Source organism: Panulirus ornatus, chromosome 38, assembly GCF_036320965.1.
Source record: "Panulirus ornatus isolate Po-2019 chromosome 38, ASM3632096v1, whole genome shotgun sequence".
Taxonomy (NCBI): Eukaryota; Metazoa; Arthropoda; class Malacostraca; order Decapoda; family Palinuridae; genus Panulirus; species Panulirus ornatus.
The window spans coordinates 3,439,695-3,457,139 of record NC_092261.1 but is presented as its reverse complement, the minus strand read 5'-3'; the positions used below and the strand labels follow the sequence as shown (position 1 = coordinate 3,457,139).

Genomic DNA, 17,445 nt, shown 5'->3' with positions numbered 1-17,445 from the left:
CAGGATAGTAGATGAATGGGATAAGCTACGTGAATAGATAGTGAATGTGAATAGAATTCAAAAGATTAAAATGTATGATTGGAAAGGAAGTTCAATACATGGGGGTCACAAGGTCCACAAGCACAAAACTTCCTCCACATGCATAAGTGATAGATGATTACAAAATTGGTAACTGCATAACTGACTGAAGAAGCACCTGGTTTGCCACATGGAATTTTGAGTTAATAGTTAAGGGCCTCACATGTTAGTTGGTGAAGGTAATGTCCTTGACTGGATGATTCACATTAACCCTGCCCATGATTGATGAGCTTTTAGTAACCAGTCATATGATGAGGAATGACCACTTTAGATAATTTGATTGTCCATTTTAAGGGTGTCTGAGCTGTCTCAAGCATGAGCTGGCAGTTTGTTCACTGTCCAATTACAGGGTGAAGTTGATGTTACCTCATAATTGCTTTTCTTTTTTTCTACTGTTTGGCTTTTGGTCTCTGTGATACAGTGTTTTGTGAAAGCCTGATATAGCAATTAACAAAACAGCTTGTTGTTACTTAGGTTTCATTAATCATTTAACAGTGTTAAAGGGTTGAAAATTGATAGAACTAAAATTAACATATTATACTTTTTATAATCTCGAACAAAATTAGTTGATGTTGCATGTCTTTTCTTAGCATACTTACATGTACATATCCTTTAGTTGTGAGGAGTGATAAAACCAGTAAGCAAGGCCTATATGTTCTTGTGATGAATATCAGTTATATCATTATTGAAAAAAGAAATCTATATTGGTGATTATAACTTAGGGCAGTATATATCTACAGTATCTATATCCTTATCTTCGTCTTCTTTTGTTCTGTGTTGATGTATTCTATTTATTTCCTTGTTAGTGAACACTGTCTTTACATTTGTCAGTTTTTTATGGGTCTTTGTAGATGGGAAGATTTTAAGATGATATTAGTTATTTATATATAAAGTAAGTGTAGATATTCAGTGACCAACAGTGTTCTGCTTCTCATGTCAAGATATCAAGAAGATTGGAGGAGAAAATGCGAGATGAGCTAGATTGGAAAATAAATGTAGTGAGTTTTGATGTTGATCATATGAGTGTGTGAATTCCAGCCACCTATGTTTTTCAAACTGAGATGTGTGTTTTATACATATTGCAACAGTACTTGCTTCATACACCTTAGCTGTAACAGGCACACTTGAGTGAAATATATACTTTTCCCATTTCTGTTTGTAGGTTTGTGATTACTTGCAAAAATTCCCATGACATTTGCACTTGCATTCTTTCACTTTTCATAGCAACACCACCGTGTGTCTGTTGTGTTCAGAGCATGTGCTAATACACAGTGTAGTCCACTCTCCATGCACTTGTGTCATTTTTTGTTCTTACCTATCACACGCATTGTCTATTTTCTTTTTTTTCATCCCATATGTCAAACATTTTTTTCTAATTCTTTATTTCTTTTCCTACTTTTATCCTCTTCATCTCATTCAACTATTTTTCCACAGGTTTTTCCTCTCTAACACTCCTTTTTCTCTGTCTTATCACATTGTACTTCCATCTTCATTAAGATATCATTTTGTCTTCCATAACTCTTATTCCTACATGATCTTAAGTTGTTTCTTCTCATCCTCACATTCTCGTTATCCCTTGCCTCTGTCATCATTCATTTCTGCTGCCGCAAATATTTTACAAAGTGGAGGAATGTGATAATAGTTATTAAGATGAATGACTTATGGAAAAGAAGTACTGTATGTTCATTAGATAGATATTTGGAGCTTTGTATTTGAATTAGGTTGTTACAATATTATAAGCCATGTTTTTACTTTCTTAAATATAGCATGAAGTGAAACCTCAGTTTTATTAAGATTTGTAGATGAAAACATTAATGCAACACTGAATCCCTTTTAATTTTTTACATGTTACTCTGACACTAAATATCTCGTCTTCATGCCTTATATTTTATGACATGGCTTGTTGTCCTATGCAGTAGGGAGGATACACAGAAATTTTAACCATGCACTGTTGTCTTGCATCTCACTGAACTTCTCATTTTCTCCCTTCCTCTTGTCTTTAACTTTCCCAGTCACCATTATATTCATTTGTTGTTCATTTTCTTTACATGTTTTCATTCAGCTCAATCTTGATTACAATTTTCAGTGAATTAGAATATGACTAAATATGGCATGATAGATATTCATAACTTAAAGAAGTTATGTTTGCCCAATATTTACATCTACAATTTTATGTATATCTCTTTGCAGTGTAGTATAGATTTTTTTTTTTGTATTGAAAAATAGTGTTTTGAGGCATTTAATGCGAGATTTTCAAGTTAAAGCTATCTGTTTTTAGTAATATTGATTGGATTTTTAAGAGAGCTCATGTATTGTAAAATGATACATGATTTTTTAAAGAAAAATCTATAAACCCACTTAAGTTTAGTTATTACTCATGCTTTGGTGCATATATGTATCTCAGATAATGAAAAGTGATCTGAAATTTATGATGGCTGATGTATTGCAGGAACCTTTCATGACTTTTACTAAACACCAGGTGATGAGAATTTTTATTTTTTAATGGTTGTATGATGATGAGATAATTCGTGTGAGGTTCCATATTTTCTCCCTTATGGGTGTGAGAATATATGTACTGTATTATTTATACATAAATTTCAGTTTAATTACTTTCAATATTATTTTATTGCTGTCTCATTATGAAAGATATTAAATCTTATCTTTTTCTAGAACTTCTTACTATTTGAAATTTTGTATGAAGGTAGAGTAATGGTGGAGCACTAGGGTAAGTGAAGACTTATGAATATTTGAAATGTAAAGATTAATTTCTTTTAAGCCTTTTGATTTTTGCTAATTACACCAAATGGCATTGATTATTAGGTAAGTGGACCTTGATAAAGGGATAGAGATGCTGTGTAAACAAATTTTATCATTGGAAATCAGTTCCAAGGCTTGAGGGTTGTGTATTTTTAAAACAAATTTAACTTTCTTGGGACAGTTCTTTCTCATATACATATTCATAGTAAAGCAGAAATTTAGCACTTTTATTAGGGTATTTTTTAAGCAAGTGAAATAACTCACAAGAGTAACCTCTACTTGATTTTCCATTACATGAATATTTTAAATACTCAGCTTAGCAAAATGTACTTTATGACCTTAATAATAGATGTGTGTGTTCAGAAGAATGACACGCTCATCAGTGCTGATAACTGTGATATAAGGTAAATAATGAAAGCATCATTATGAATCATCATAGTATATCATGATTCAAGTAAAGTTCCTTGTTGCTTTCAGATGCTATTACACTATTTTGTTTTTTCTTTCATTAAAAAGTACATCAGTTATAAAGCATAGTACTAAGATCTGAACAAGGAACAGGTAAGAACCCACATCGTAGTGTTATGCTGCAACTGACAGGCCATGCATCAATTTTAAAACATAATCTTGAACAAAGTTTGGATAAGCTTGCTGATAGGGTATGTACAGTCCAATTGTTATTGTTTGAATTGGGGGGATGCATATATTTCTGCATCCTTTGGTCAGATGGTATTTTGCAAGGCCTCAGTATGATAGCAAATGAACATACTTATAAGCTGCCAGGGTATACCACTACTCTGATTCTTAGTGATGTAGTTTAAGGTTACCACAAAAGTAAGTTATGGAAGTGGAAGAAAAGCACATCAGTTAACTCCTAATACATAAAAGAAATTAATTTGACCTGCAGGGCATGATTTGGCTTGATTTTATTTTCATTTTATGACAATAGAGTGTCTGTGAGGATCAGGGATCCTTTTTTCTGCCATGGCATGGGCAAAACCATACCCTAATTATGGCCCTCCCAGAAGAAAAGTAAAATGGAGAGTATGGAAAAAATATAAAAGAAATTCATATGAGCTCCTCATATGTTTGTAAATCTGACTCTTAAATGTGGCAAGGTTATAGGAATAGCAGAATGTGAAAGAAGGAATAAAATTCCATTGATTCATTGTTTGAAGATGGAAGGAGTTATCATAAAGTAATCCTAAGTGACTAGTCCCTACACAGAAACACTGGGAAGCAGCAGCCAGCTCTGTGTTTTGCGTCCAGGTCTTTATAGTGAAGACAAATGAAGGCAAGTCACCAGAACAGTGAGTTAGATAATACTGCAGAACAGAGAAAGGACAGCAGCACAATAATAGATGGAAAGAAATGGTTGAAGAGAGGTAAAAGCAGGAGAACTGGTAAGATAGCCCAAGGTAATAGCAGGAGAACTGGTAAGATAGTGGGCTTTTGATTCCACTCTGACGGAGAAGATAGCGTAACAAGAGCCATCCCAGATATGCGAACAGTACCTTCATACTGGAGTGAATGAGACCTCTGTAGGTATGGAGTAGTGCAGAATCATTCAGGTTTCACTTTCTTTTTTTCCACATTTTCTAATTTTCCTAAACATCCTCACTATCACTTATCTATTAAGGTATAATTAATCATTGTTATTTATCTGTTCATAACCCTTCTGAATCACTTACACTATGTGTTAGGAGCCCACTGTTATACTGTTTTTCCACTTCCATAACTTACTTCTATGGTCCCTTAAACTGCATAAATATCTTCCGATTTACTTGATGATTAACAATGAAGTGATGTATGCATTATAGTGGAATTTATGGATTGCTTCACAAGCTCATAGTATCAGCTTAATTACTTTTCAGTAGTTAGTGTTACTTCATTACTCCTTTATTTTAGTTACTGATGCAGAGTAAATTAATGTATGTTGATAGTAGTCAATGAATTCCTTATAAAGAATAAGAAGGATTTGGAATAATGTAACTATGTAATTTTCTTTGTGCATATCATTTATTTACTGATATGCAATTAGAAAAGATTAACAGAAGATAAGTTTTTCTTTTGATGTGTCGACAGTGGGTAACAATTACTGAAAATTTTACTTAATCTATCAGAGAATTTGGGTAGTTTAAGGTAATTCCAACTTATTTTATCATAATAACCTTTGCATACCTTTCTTCAGTCTGAAAAGACATTTTTTAACCTATATTGGCAAATCATTGGTCTTTGCAGTGTTTTGCATTTGATATATAGATGTTTCCCATTTGAAATGAAAATTAGGCCCAGAGAGAAGACATATAATTTTCTTTTTTTGACATTAGGTTAACCTCAATTATTTGGCATTAGAAGCTGCAGTTTGAGTAGTTATTACTTTTAATGACAAATAGTTGCATTTATACTTAAAGTTGAAACATTTTTCATTTGTCAAAATAGGAGTTTTCATTTCATATGGGCTGTATTGAAATCAAGTCTGAAAAATTTAAGAGACTATTAACTCTCTAAAATAGGTTATGAAAATAATTCAGACTGAAGAAGTACTGTGGTAGTAACACTTTATGGTGATATTGTTGTAGGATTAAAGAAAATATTTCGATGGAACTCAACAGATTGGTTTATAATGATATTCTTGATATGGACTAAGATTCATTAGCATTTAGAACTAGTAGAAAAACATTTGATTTTTGTAATTGTTGCATTTGTATTATTGATAACAAGTATGATATTTAACCGAAATTATCATAGGATTTACCTTAATGGATGGAGAGAGATTTGATTAATCTTTTCTTTGAAGGTCATTCAAAATTCAGGTAATCTTAATGAAGGGTAGATTTCAAATTCAACTAAACCTGCGATGTGATTGCTGTTGTGCCTGGAACTGACTGATGTTCCGTATGCCTTAGTGAAAATATTTTTATCTCTTAAGTTGAAAGAAAGGTTTCCAAGTATGTGATGAATTACTTGATAATGTACATTTTTAGTTTTGCTTTTTCCAAAGATAAGCATGCAGCTATGCTTATTGGCCATTGATGAAAAGAGACAAAATCGGTGGTCCAAGAATTGCTTCTGTTATTTCTCTTCTTGAAATAGTTGCAGAAACATGAGCTATGGTTATTGAGTTATCATAGGCATCTGATTAATATTAATATTCTCACATGGTGACTATTTTCTGATTTCAGCCAATGAAACTCTAAGTATAGGCTGCCTTATTGCCAGGCAATTATAAACAGTGCCAGTCAGTCAGGGTTTATGTTTATTTTGCATTCTGACAGTAAATTCCACTTATCGTGTCTCAGAATTATCTTCAATTGATATGTTTAGGTTGACTTAGCATTCATTTGGCCTTCGGCATTAAGATGTAACCAAGCTTCTTTGTTCAAAAACTCCAATGTGAAAAAATATATCATTACCTGTTTGTACAGTACAGGAAAGAATTCTAAAGTCACAAACCCTATTTCTTGAATTTTCAATTCTATCAAGTAGACCTTTAAACCTTTTTTTTTTGAGCTGCTAGTATTCAGTCGTATTGTTTCGTTTAGTTTGTTCTTACTAGCTATTCACCCAACTTTGTTGTTATGACCTCTGATTATTCTGATGCTGCATCTCTTAAAGAACTTTTCACTAACAGTATCATCCAACTGATTTAGGAACTTGAAGGCTATTATTGAGTCCCCCTTCTCTCTCCTCTCCTTCATGGTGGACAGTTTCATATCCCTCTACCTCTCATTGCAGCTCAGTCCTCTTAACTTAGGTTACATCTTAGTAGCTTTTCTCTGCCCCCTCTCAATCAGATCTTTGTCCTTCTTTAGGAGCTAGACCTGTATTATAAAGGAATTGTCTCATGGTTCATGCATATCTATGCCGAGTGATCGACATTGTTTTGATTAGAAAACTTGACATTATTTGTTGTGCCTAATGTTTATAAGGAAAAGGAATTATGTTCTTGAATCAAGAAGACTGTTCAAGAACCATCTGGAATTTGAGTAACTTCGCTGTTGTCAGTAAATGCTGAAGCTTAACCCCATTATCTGCTTGCTAAGTTTATTTCAGTTAATTCTGAAAAGGAAAATCCTAATGAGGACTGGATGATTGAGTCACAATATTTTTAGCTCCCTAACTGTTAGAATACAAAGATTTTCCTGAAACAAAACCACATAAGGTCACTCTCTCATTAGGCTTTTTTTAAGTATATCCTTTGAAGTAAGCCTCTGAGAAACCTACAGAAATTATTTACTAAGTTACAAAGCCTCTTTTTTAACCTTGAGTGGCTAGGTATTTTTAATCTTACTTGGACATCTGCAGTGTGGGTTTAATGTAGATTGCTTTAGTCAGACACATTCTTTTGTGTGGGATTGGGATAAATGGTGATTTGCAGTATTGCTACAATTTTATACTTTTTTTTATACAGCCCCTTATTGTTGGTTTACCTATACTCAATCAGATTTTGATTATTTGAATTTAGAAGCTAGTCCCATGAGAGAGATGAAATCTCCATACTTGAATACTTTATTGTCAGGCAATATTAAGATAATGCTTGTTATAACATATCAGCCAAAGCATGTGTCTTTGCAAGTGATTCATGTTTGAGTACAGAGATTAGCTTCAAATACAAAATTCCTTTCTGCTTATACATTATAGTAGCCTATGGTTGTCCAATGATAAGTTTCAGATTAATCATTGTACTTAGAAAGTATCTTCATCCTTCTTTCTTGATCCTTCACTGCTCATCTGTGTCTTCCTTTCAAGCGCTCTAAGGACAGGATGAAAACGCTGATCATGCTAGAAGACGGCACCAACCAGGTAGCCCCTTATGCTTCTGTCATTCTACTCATCCAAGCATTTCAGCTGGCAGAGGAAAAACCTATTCATTGTGTTGGCTGTATGAGAAAACTGACCTCATTTTTACATCACTTGCTTTCACTTGAATTTTGATGTTGGAATGGGCAAATAAAGGGATAGATGTGGCTGAACTTTAGACAAAATTCTTATATATAAACCCTTTTAGTCAATTAAGACCTGATAAAGCACTCAAATTATCTTACAAAGATTTAAGCATGGGTACTCCCTTACTGCTCTTTCTCGCTTCAGTGATTTTGCAGTGTCAGAAAAGTTAGCAAGGGGAAATTAATGTCTCTTAGTTGTCTTTGCAAAAATATGTGTTATTATTTGTTTTTATGTGTGTTTGCTCTTTTCTATGTGAATTGTATAATGGTGAAAAAATTTGTTACTCAAGGCTTTACTCACATTTGTGCCCACAGTATAGATCTTTACTAGAGTTATTATGACATACAGCTTTACTTCTGAATTATATTGCTCATTATTTTCAGTAATCATGTTACCTTTGATTATTTGCATTTACAGTTATCACTGAAAGCCCTCAGATTTTCATGCTTTCATTCAGTGACAGTGTTATAACGAAATTCTTCATGCTTTGAACTGCTCCCCTTAACAGCACTCACCATAGTCCACTCCCTAAAACAAACCAATGGTGCATTGTTACAAATTCTATTATAGCTCTTCATAAATCATTCTTGTCTAAATATAATTATTTGGGAGAAGTTATGTACTCTTGCATTTTGTTTATTAGTTGCTTGAGACGTTGTTGCATGTATTCATCATCCCATTTACCTCATGTGAATGACATTCTTTTGTGTGTGCTTGTATGTATATGTGTTCATGAATTTTCTTGCATTATTACTTCTTATCATAATTATATTTTCATAACTGTAGCACCGTCCCTGTATCATGAGAGTTTTACAGGTTTAATACTGAATATGCATTGTTTTCATTTCTTCTGCAACCATTTGTTTTTTCAAAATAAGTTAAAGTTTGCTGTGCACATTTTGGTCCCAATGTAATTTAGTTCAATACTTGCCATTTAAGCCAATCATGGAGTGACAGATTTGTCATGTCTTTAAATGCTCATTTTCCCAATGAAAGAAAAGGCAAAAGACATGAAACTTAAGGTAGAACAATGTCATTTGGCTGTGAAGATTACTTACACTTAACTGCAAAGTGTATCTGATGAGGTAGTACAACTTATTATGGCCTTCAGTAATGATGTATTCTGTAGAAAAAGTATAGATGCAACTTGCTTCATGAACAATAAACCGATATAGATGTGTTTAACTGAGAAATCATAGAAATGCAAGTAGAAGGTATATATTGTTTCCTTGCATTCTTTTCTTTTCTTATTTGGAATATAAAGAAAGTACATTTTGCTTTTCAATCTATCTTGCACTCACCTTTAACTGAAGTACATACTGAACTTGGTCTTGTTTAACACTGAATTGTTTGAGATATCTTAGTTTTATGTTGAACAACATTCAGTCTGATATGTAGTTAAATGATGATTAGGTGAGTGCCCTGTATGATTTACACAAGACCTAATTTTTTTTCACATAATTTTTTGATGGTCATAAGGTAGTTAGCCTTATTGTTCATCGAAGCCGTTCTCTGGGAGGATCATAGGGGCACTCTTTATTCATATATATGTTACTTTATATGAACCTGTCATTGCATAATGCCTGTGTCCAAAACTTGATTGGGTGAAAGGTTACATGGAAAACTTTTCCATTGATTTGTACAGTGGTTTCATCATTACTAACAACTGCATGATAGTAGGTAGATGCTGACAAACACTATAAATGCAGCTAACCTATATTTTCAGAGTCTTCCATTAGTTATTCTTAGTCCATTTAACACCTTCCTGTCTGGCAAACAAGAGAAAGCCTTTGTCCAGGCTCTTGAATGAAACTATGAAGAATTTAAAACATCCTGATTCTGTTTTTTTTTTTTTCTTCTTCTAGTATGGTATCCAAAGTAGCACTCTTCACCTTCTCATGTTTTTGTCCAGTTCCTGTAAACACTACCCGCTAGGGTTCCCTTTCAAGCGAGTATTCTTGAAATTATTTTATTTGTCTGTGCCTTGCATTACTATCCAAAGGAACTCATATCTCAGAACATGAGGTCATATTGGTCAGCCACTTCTTTGCTGCATATAAACTGATATCAATTCATTGTGTCTTAAAAGAAAAAGAGCCAGTTGTTTTATTGCTTTCTATTTTCATAAGACAAATTACTTTTGGACAGATTGTTTTTATCATTCTTATGCATTTTTCTATTGTTCTCCTTACCTCTCCCAGACATATTTACAGTATCTTATATCTAGTGAAGTTTTATAGCAGACACACCAGTTTGTTTCATGGTTTTGAGTAAAGGAATAAAAATCTAAGAATAAGTCTATATTATTTTCCCTGGTGAATTTCAGGCTTATTCCTTTTAACTTAGGCATTCTGTCTCTGAACCTTATCAACACAGTAGTCCACTTGCAGGTTATAACCCAATTATTAGAAAAAAAGGTCTTATTATCCACATAGTTGGAGATGCAATTCATTAATCTAGTGACTCTGCACCCATTTGATAAGCAGTAGGCATCTTTCCTTGGGTGTTTATTACTAAAGTCAGTCTTTTCTAAAGTTAGTAGCAGAAATTTTGTGCAGGAAGTTCATGAATAAATGGTATTATTTACTGTTCACATTTTTCGGTCTTGATTTGATAATTCATCGCTAAGTATAGGACTTCAAAACTACGAATCACTACATCTGAAACTTTCCAGTCTTACCAGGAGAATCAAGTACTTATATGTATATACTGACATGATGTATTTGATCAGGCACTCAAATCTGTCAGCAAAATTCTTAAGTCCAGGGAGATGAGAGAGTGGCTTCTACCTCATTTTTATATTCCATCATTTTGATGAAGAGCTGTAATACCTTAGACTTGCTTGTCAAGGTTGGGAATGAATTTTAATCTCTAAGAGATTTATTTCTTATTCTAGGGAAAATGAGGTTCATAGGTTTTTCATTTCATTTACTTCGTAGTTTGATGCATCTGCATTCTTGCATTCTTTTATCAATAGATCCTGTAATGATATCATCTGTTGATAGATTTTGGTAATATGGAAGAGCTTTATGTGCATTGTATGTCAGCAGTAAACTATGAGAATATAGTTGTTACCTATTATGTAACACAGTAAGGTAGATTTTTTTTTTTTTTTTTCCAAAAGAAGGAACAGAGAAGGGGGCCACGTGAGGATATTCCCTCAAAGGCCCAGTCCTCTGTTCTTAACGCTACCTCACTAATGCGGGAAATGGCGAATAGTTTGAAAGAAAAGAAAAAGAAAAGTAAGGTAGATTTCATATTTAATCTTTTCGTCCACTCAGTGTACAGTATCCTCGGCATACCCAGTTTAGGCTCAGAAAAGAGTGAATTTAAGATGGAAATTCATTTTCTTGAGATTTATTCCCACAATGGTTTCTTTTAGTAGTCTGATACAGTTTTAAACTCCAAAATATCCCTCAGAAGCTGCTCTTTCTCATTTTGTGCCTTGCAGCCTGTACTTATCAGTTTTTTTCTTGCTTTTCTACATTTACATGATTCCATGTATATACTGTGCTTGCCAAAGCAGTGTTTGAATATTATATAATGTTTTACAGGGTTTATAAGCAAGTGGTTGTTTCATCCCTTACCATACCTGTTTATATATGAATGCATGAAATGGTGTACAGGATATGAGAAGATGAATACAGTAGGACTACTAATATACATAATTTAACCAGAAAAATTAATCCACATTGATAGTTAGTAGGGGCTAAAGAGACTTGTGAACATTTGATTCATAAGATCCGTAGCAATTTGTTTTAATAGCTTTGATTTAATATGAAGTAACACTGAGCATGCATAAGAACATAGCTTTGAATAACTCTTACATTTGAAGCACTCACTAATGTGATTAACCTCTCACCCACATACACATTTTTGTGGTTTCAGTGAAAGTCTCTTGAACCTGCAATACTGTTTCAACATAATTACTAGAAAGAAGGAAATGATTCATGCACTATTCTTCACCTTAAAAAAAGAATTAGATGATTTTTGTATGGAATTTTGCTGGATAATTTCATTCCTGTGTAGGAAATGATGATCACATATGCGTAAGATACTTTTTCTCTCTAGTGGGAGTTGTCATAGGAACACAGCAAATGAAAGCTTTGGTTCCTTTGATCGGAAACAGTAAGGTTCATTGTCCACACCTGAGGCCTTAAGCCCTTCTTCCAGTATTTGATGGGTCATTGTGCAGTTAGTATCTTCCACTCTATGGGATTTCTGCATACAGTAAGAATCTCTTATCTTTCCCAGCAGTGGCAGATGCCATATTGAATTTACTCCTTGTGCTATGACAATGCCACACTATCACACTTTTCTTGTGCTATTATTTCCATACGGTTTTGTTCATTCTACGTTGTTCTTTAGCCAGTTATATATCCCATGGGGTTAGACTTTGCATTCTGTCATTTTCATGATATTACTACTCTTAGTCCATGTTGAATTTTTCTTGAGGTTATTTGTGATGCCCAGCATTAACCAAAGAGTGCAGCTACTGTATGTTAGTGAAAGGTTGTAAGAGGTGTTTCAGACCTTTTTCACATTGTATATTACCCCTGATTGAGTCAGTTGGTTAATGTATTGTTTTTGTCAAGAATGTGCTTTAAGTTAGATGAATATTAACCAGATGGGGTTGGCCATATTGGTCTGGTGCTTACAATGGTGCCTTTAAAGCACCTCAGCTGGCTGTGAGTACTTTCACCCTTGTTTTGATGACATTTTTTTTTTTTTTCTAAACCTTTCTCAGCATCACCTCCTATCCCACAGAAAGATGGTTTTCATGCCTGCTTTACCCAGATTCTGTAGTAGGAAGTTCTCTCAGCATCACTTCGTGTCTTGGCGATGATTGTGCTGGGGAGGCTCCTCCTATTTGATTACCCTTTCAAGTGCCTGTGATGATTGTAATGATGGACCCAGTTTGAGTAAAGATTCTCTTGGTCAGAAAGGTCTTAACGCTGGGTGCTTATCATTCAAAGGAAACTGTAGGTTTCAATTGAGGCCTTATGGATCTATATGGCCCTGATGGCATCCTGCACTAGATGGATTCTATTTGTCCTGGATCCTGTGTCACTTCCATCAAAAATGGATTTCATTGTAATATATAAAAGAAATGAGGGGGTGTATGTGAAATATAGTATGGTAGAGAATGCAAAGGGAATGAATTGTGGAGTGGAAGAGTGGGTGAAACTTAAGACTTTCAGGAGATTTAGGCATATGGAAGGAATGCAAGATGAGTTTAGGAGAGTGTACGGTAGTACAACTAATGGGGTTGGTGTGAGAGGAAGACCATTTGTGACATGAGGAAATAGAGTGGAAGAATATTGGAGGGAGAGAAATGGTGGAAGAATGCATTTAATAGTGTATGCAAGGGAGGCATATAAGGACAGGGATAAAGAGAGACTTTTGCTATAGCCACCCCCTTGATGGGTATTCCCAGAGGGAATGGACATTTAAGATGTAGATTAATAGGTCGAAATATACTCCAAGAGATGTAGATAGATAGGTCGAAATATACTCCAAGATGCTAACCCATGACAGTTTATGTTTTAAGTAATCTGGTTAAGAGAAAGTCCAAAGAAGGATAAATGATGATTTTGGAGTTGATGATTTTCCAGATTTGAACCAGAACAATAGCTTTTGGCTTGCTTTTGTATTACAGAACGTTGTGCTGGCTGCACTACAGGGCTAGACCCCAATTTATAATGTGCAGCTTTTGGAACTTATGCAGCAGGTCAACTGCCACTCAGCTTTTGAAGCTGGAAAGTGTTCAGAGTTTGGTTGAACTGCCTCAGGTTACCTAAGTTCTCCTCCTTGTAAACAACATACGGAATACAACCTGCTGAGTAACAGAACACATAAAGTCCATTGTGTTTATATGTTAATTCTTTAAACAATTATGTATTTTGAAGGACTCTTCATTTATAAGGAGCGTAGGCTGTAAGGGTTCTGAACTGTACTTTTATAAGTTCAGTGAAACCATTTTCCAGTGGAAGGAATTTATACTTAGGATTTGACCCTAATTCCCATGACAAGACCAGATTACTGTGACTGGCAGAGTTATAGACAAATTCCTCGGAAAGATCTGTGGTACCTGGTTTTGGATATGGAGCTGTGGTTCTGGTGCATTTATTATGATAGTGAGGGAATGGATGTGAGTGAATGCTACTTTCTTTGTGTAGTCCTGGCACTACCTACACTAATGCATGCCGAAAATGGCAATCAAATATGGAAAATAATTGTTTCTAAAGCATGTAAATAAGCAAATCATTACAAAGGTAGATCATAGGGAACCCTTGAGTCTGATTTGCCTTACTCATTAGAACTTCCCCAGATCATGGACCAAGGGTGACACTGGATCTTGGTACAACTTTCATTCTTCATCAGTTATTAGGATGATATATGTAGGATCTTCAGAGAAGGGGAAATTATTCTAGTAAAGAAAGGTGATTTCCAAAAAGTAATAATGGAAGTAAGGTTAGTAGCCAAACACTTTAAAGAAGACTTTTTGTTATGGATTCAGTAAGTTCAATATGGCACCTCCCTATGTTAAGGGACCCTTGAAATGAGGAGTATTCTTGTGCAACTGTAGATTCACACTACACACTGACTCACCAGACAGTGGAGAGAGGACCCTAGGTCTTCAGATTGGAGCCAACCAGGCTTTATTGTTCCCATGAGGGGATTAGAATTCTCATTTACTATGCTCATAGGACACCATACAGAAAGGACCAATATTTCTGTTCCTCAAAACTCCATGTATAATAATTTTGCCTGTCAAGTGTATGAATTGTGTTTGTGTGTACTAAACTGTGTAAGAGAATCCCATGACCTTGTTTTACAGGGTCTTGACAAATACCTCCACAGTGTAAGTATCACCTGCAATGTCTCGACTGATTTGGCTTGTCTACACCAACACCTGGAACAAACGTTAACCTGCATTTATTCTTAGTAGAACAAAATAAGCAATAGCTTGCATAGAATCTTATGGTTTAGCTTGATGCATATTTGATTCTTCATTCACCACCTGACTGAGATCTACTTATTCCTTTGTTGTAGTCTTTTATAATATATTTAGATGTTGCATTTTGAATTGCTAGCATGGAAATGCATGTGCTGTAGATGAGAGGATATTCTAGCATAATGATCATTTAGACAGCATATGCAACTGCGCCTCTTAGTCTCGTCATAAGTCTGTCCAGTATCAGTCCTTGTTGACCAGACTTGTCTGTATTTACATGTAAAACTTGTTGATAGGCTTCATAGTTTCTCTGAAGTGGAAGATAATTTTAAGGTGATACCATAATGATGGGGTCACATCAATTTAGAAATGTAGTTAGCTGATAGTTTTTAATGTTTTTCATGTATTATAGTGTCATTTTGTATCATTATAAACATATCATATATCTCTTATCAAAAATTTTCTTCCACAAAATTGGAATTTTCATAACATATTTTAAGATGGGGATAGGGGATTAAGAATACTTCCCACGTATTCCCTGCGTGTCGTAGAAGGCGACTAAAAGGGGAGGGAGCGGGGGGCTGGAAATCCTCCCCTCTCGTTTTTTTTTAATTTTCCAAAAGAAGGAACAGAGAATTGGGCCAGTCAAAGGCCCAGTCCTCTGTTCTTAATGCTACCTCGCTAACGCGGGAAATGGCGAATAGTTTAAAAGAAAAAAAAGATTTTAAGATTTCATATTTATTCATTCTATCATAGAATTGTGTGTAGGAGGGTGGATGTGCTGGAAAGGAGATGTTTGAGGACAATGTGTGGTGTGAGGTGGTTTGATCGAGTAAGTAATGTAAGGGTAAGAGAGATGTGTGGAAATAAAAAGAGCGTGGTTGAGAGAGCAGAAGAGGGTGTTTTGAAATGGTTTGGGCTCATGTAGAGAATGAGTAAGGAAAGATTGACCAAGAGGATATATGTGTCAGAGGTGGAGGGAACAAGGAGAAGTGGGAGACCAAATTGGAGGTGGAAAGATGGAGTGAAAAAGATTTTGAGTGATCGGGGCCTGAACATGCAGGAGGGTGAAAGGCGGGCAAGGAATAGAGTGAATTGGATCGATGTGGTATACCGGGGTCGACGTGCTGACAGTGGATTGAATCAGGGCATGTGAAGCATCTGGGGTAAACCATGGAAAGTTGTGTGGGGCCTGGATGTGGAAAGGGAGCTGTGGTTTCGGGCATTATTGCATGAGAGCTAGAGACTGAGTGTGAACGAATGGGGACTTTGTTGTCTTTTCCTAGTGCAACCTCGCACACCTGAGGGGGGAGGGGGATGGTATTCCATGTGTGGCGAGGTGGCGATGGGAATGAATAAAGGTAGACAGTGTGAATTGTGTGCATGGGTATATATGTATGTGTCTGTGTGTGTATATATATGTGTACATTGAGATGTATAGGTATGTATATTTGCGTGTGTGGACGTGTATGTATATACTTGTGTATGGGGGTGGGTTGGGCCATTTCTTTTGTCTGTTTCCTTGCGCTACCTCGCAAACGCGGGAGACAGCGACAAAGCAAAATAAATAAATAAATATCATTCTATCATGTATCAATACTACATAAAGTTGCTCCTGTCTGCCCATCTGTCTTGGGTCTGTAGATGTGGCAAGGATGTTGCTATATTCATGATGACTAACACTCCCATACACAGTTGCTGGTGATTCATTTATTTCTTTGGCAGAATAGAAAATCCTGGCTGTTGGGTGGGAAGGCTGTACCCATACTGTGAGAGGTATGAGGAGGGAAAATAGCAGGGTCAGTGGTTATAGCACTTAACAGTGGTAGTTAGGTGGTAAATCTGTAAAGAAAAAAGAATTTGAATTATGCACATACAATACTGTCATTCTTGAAAAGGCTTATTCATTGATACTAAACCATGGAATAGTCTATTGGGTATGACTTTAGATGATAATCTCTGGTCTCAATATATTGTACACGACAGATAGAAATTGGATCTTTGCAAATGATGCCATTATTCATTTGTTCCTGATGCTACATGGCTGCATCAAGAAAGGCAATTAGGTATAAAGAAGAATAGTATCGTTAATATATTTTTCTAGCTATTTGTTACATGCATTGATAGTTTTTCCTGGTGTTAGATTAATCCAATAGTATATAACTCTACTTCTGAGGAAGTTTTTACCATGTATTGCATTCCCTTTCGTTTAACTTCATACAAATATTTTGATCATTGTATTTCAGTTATTGCATTATTAAGATTTTTATTTTAAAATTTACTTAGATCTTCTCAGAGTCTGTGTTTTTTATAAAATTATTTAGATCTCTGATCTGTTCTTCACAAGGTTTATTTCTAAGAGATAGAGTTAGTGTTTTTGTTTTAGTTGTATTTATCATAGTTTTTTCATCGGTAAAGTTTAGTACATTTTCTGAGTGTGGTCTGACTAGGTTATTTTGAAAAGTAAGAATTTTGTCTTTCATTTTATAGTTCTGTACTCAATAAGGAAGAAATCTTCCCACCTCAGAAGTTATCCAGCTGTCACTATTGCTTCCTCTCACTCCTTTTTCATGTATTTTTGTCGTAAATGAGAATAGGAGAGTTGTTCTTGATTGTAAAGGCTGTGTTAGGGTTTCCATTTTGAGCTGCCTTAATGGACATGTTAAGAAGCATAAGTTTTTGATACATCCTACTGGGATATG

The 17,445-nt window shown here is 35.0% G+C and overlaps 1 protein-coding gene across 11 annotated transcripts in view; it reads left to right on the top strand.

The window, feature by feature from the left end:
• Positions 1 to 17,445, top strand: part of LOC139760802 (sodium/calcium exchanger 2-like) — a 168,588-nt gene that overhangs the window by 119,741 nt on the left and 31,402 nt on the right. For 6 of the 11 annotated variants that reach the window (XM_071684420.1, XM_071684421.1, XM_071684418.1 and 3 more), the window contains one exon: positions 7,588 to 7,641. The exons of the other annotated variants lie outside the window; for them this stretch is intronic. In XM_071684420.1, coding sequence (XP_071540521.1) covers positions 7,588 to 7,641 — 54 coding nt within the window. The remainder of the gene's footprint in view (positions 1 to 7,587; positions 7,642 to 17,445) is intronic. 11 annotated transcript variants of the gene reach the window in all.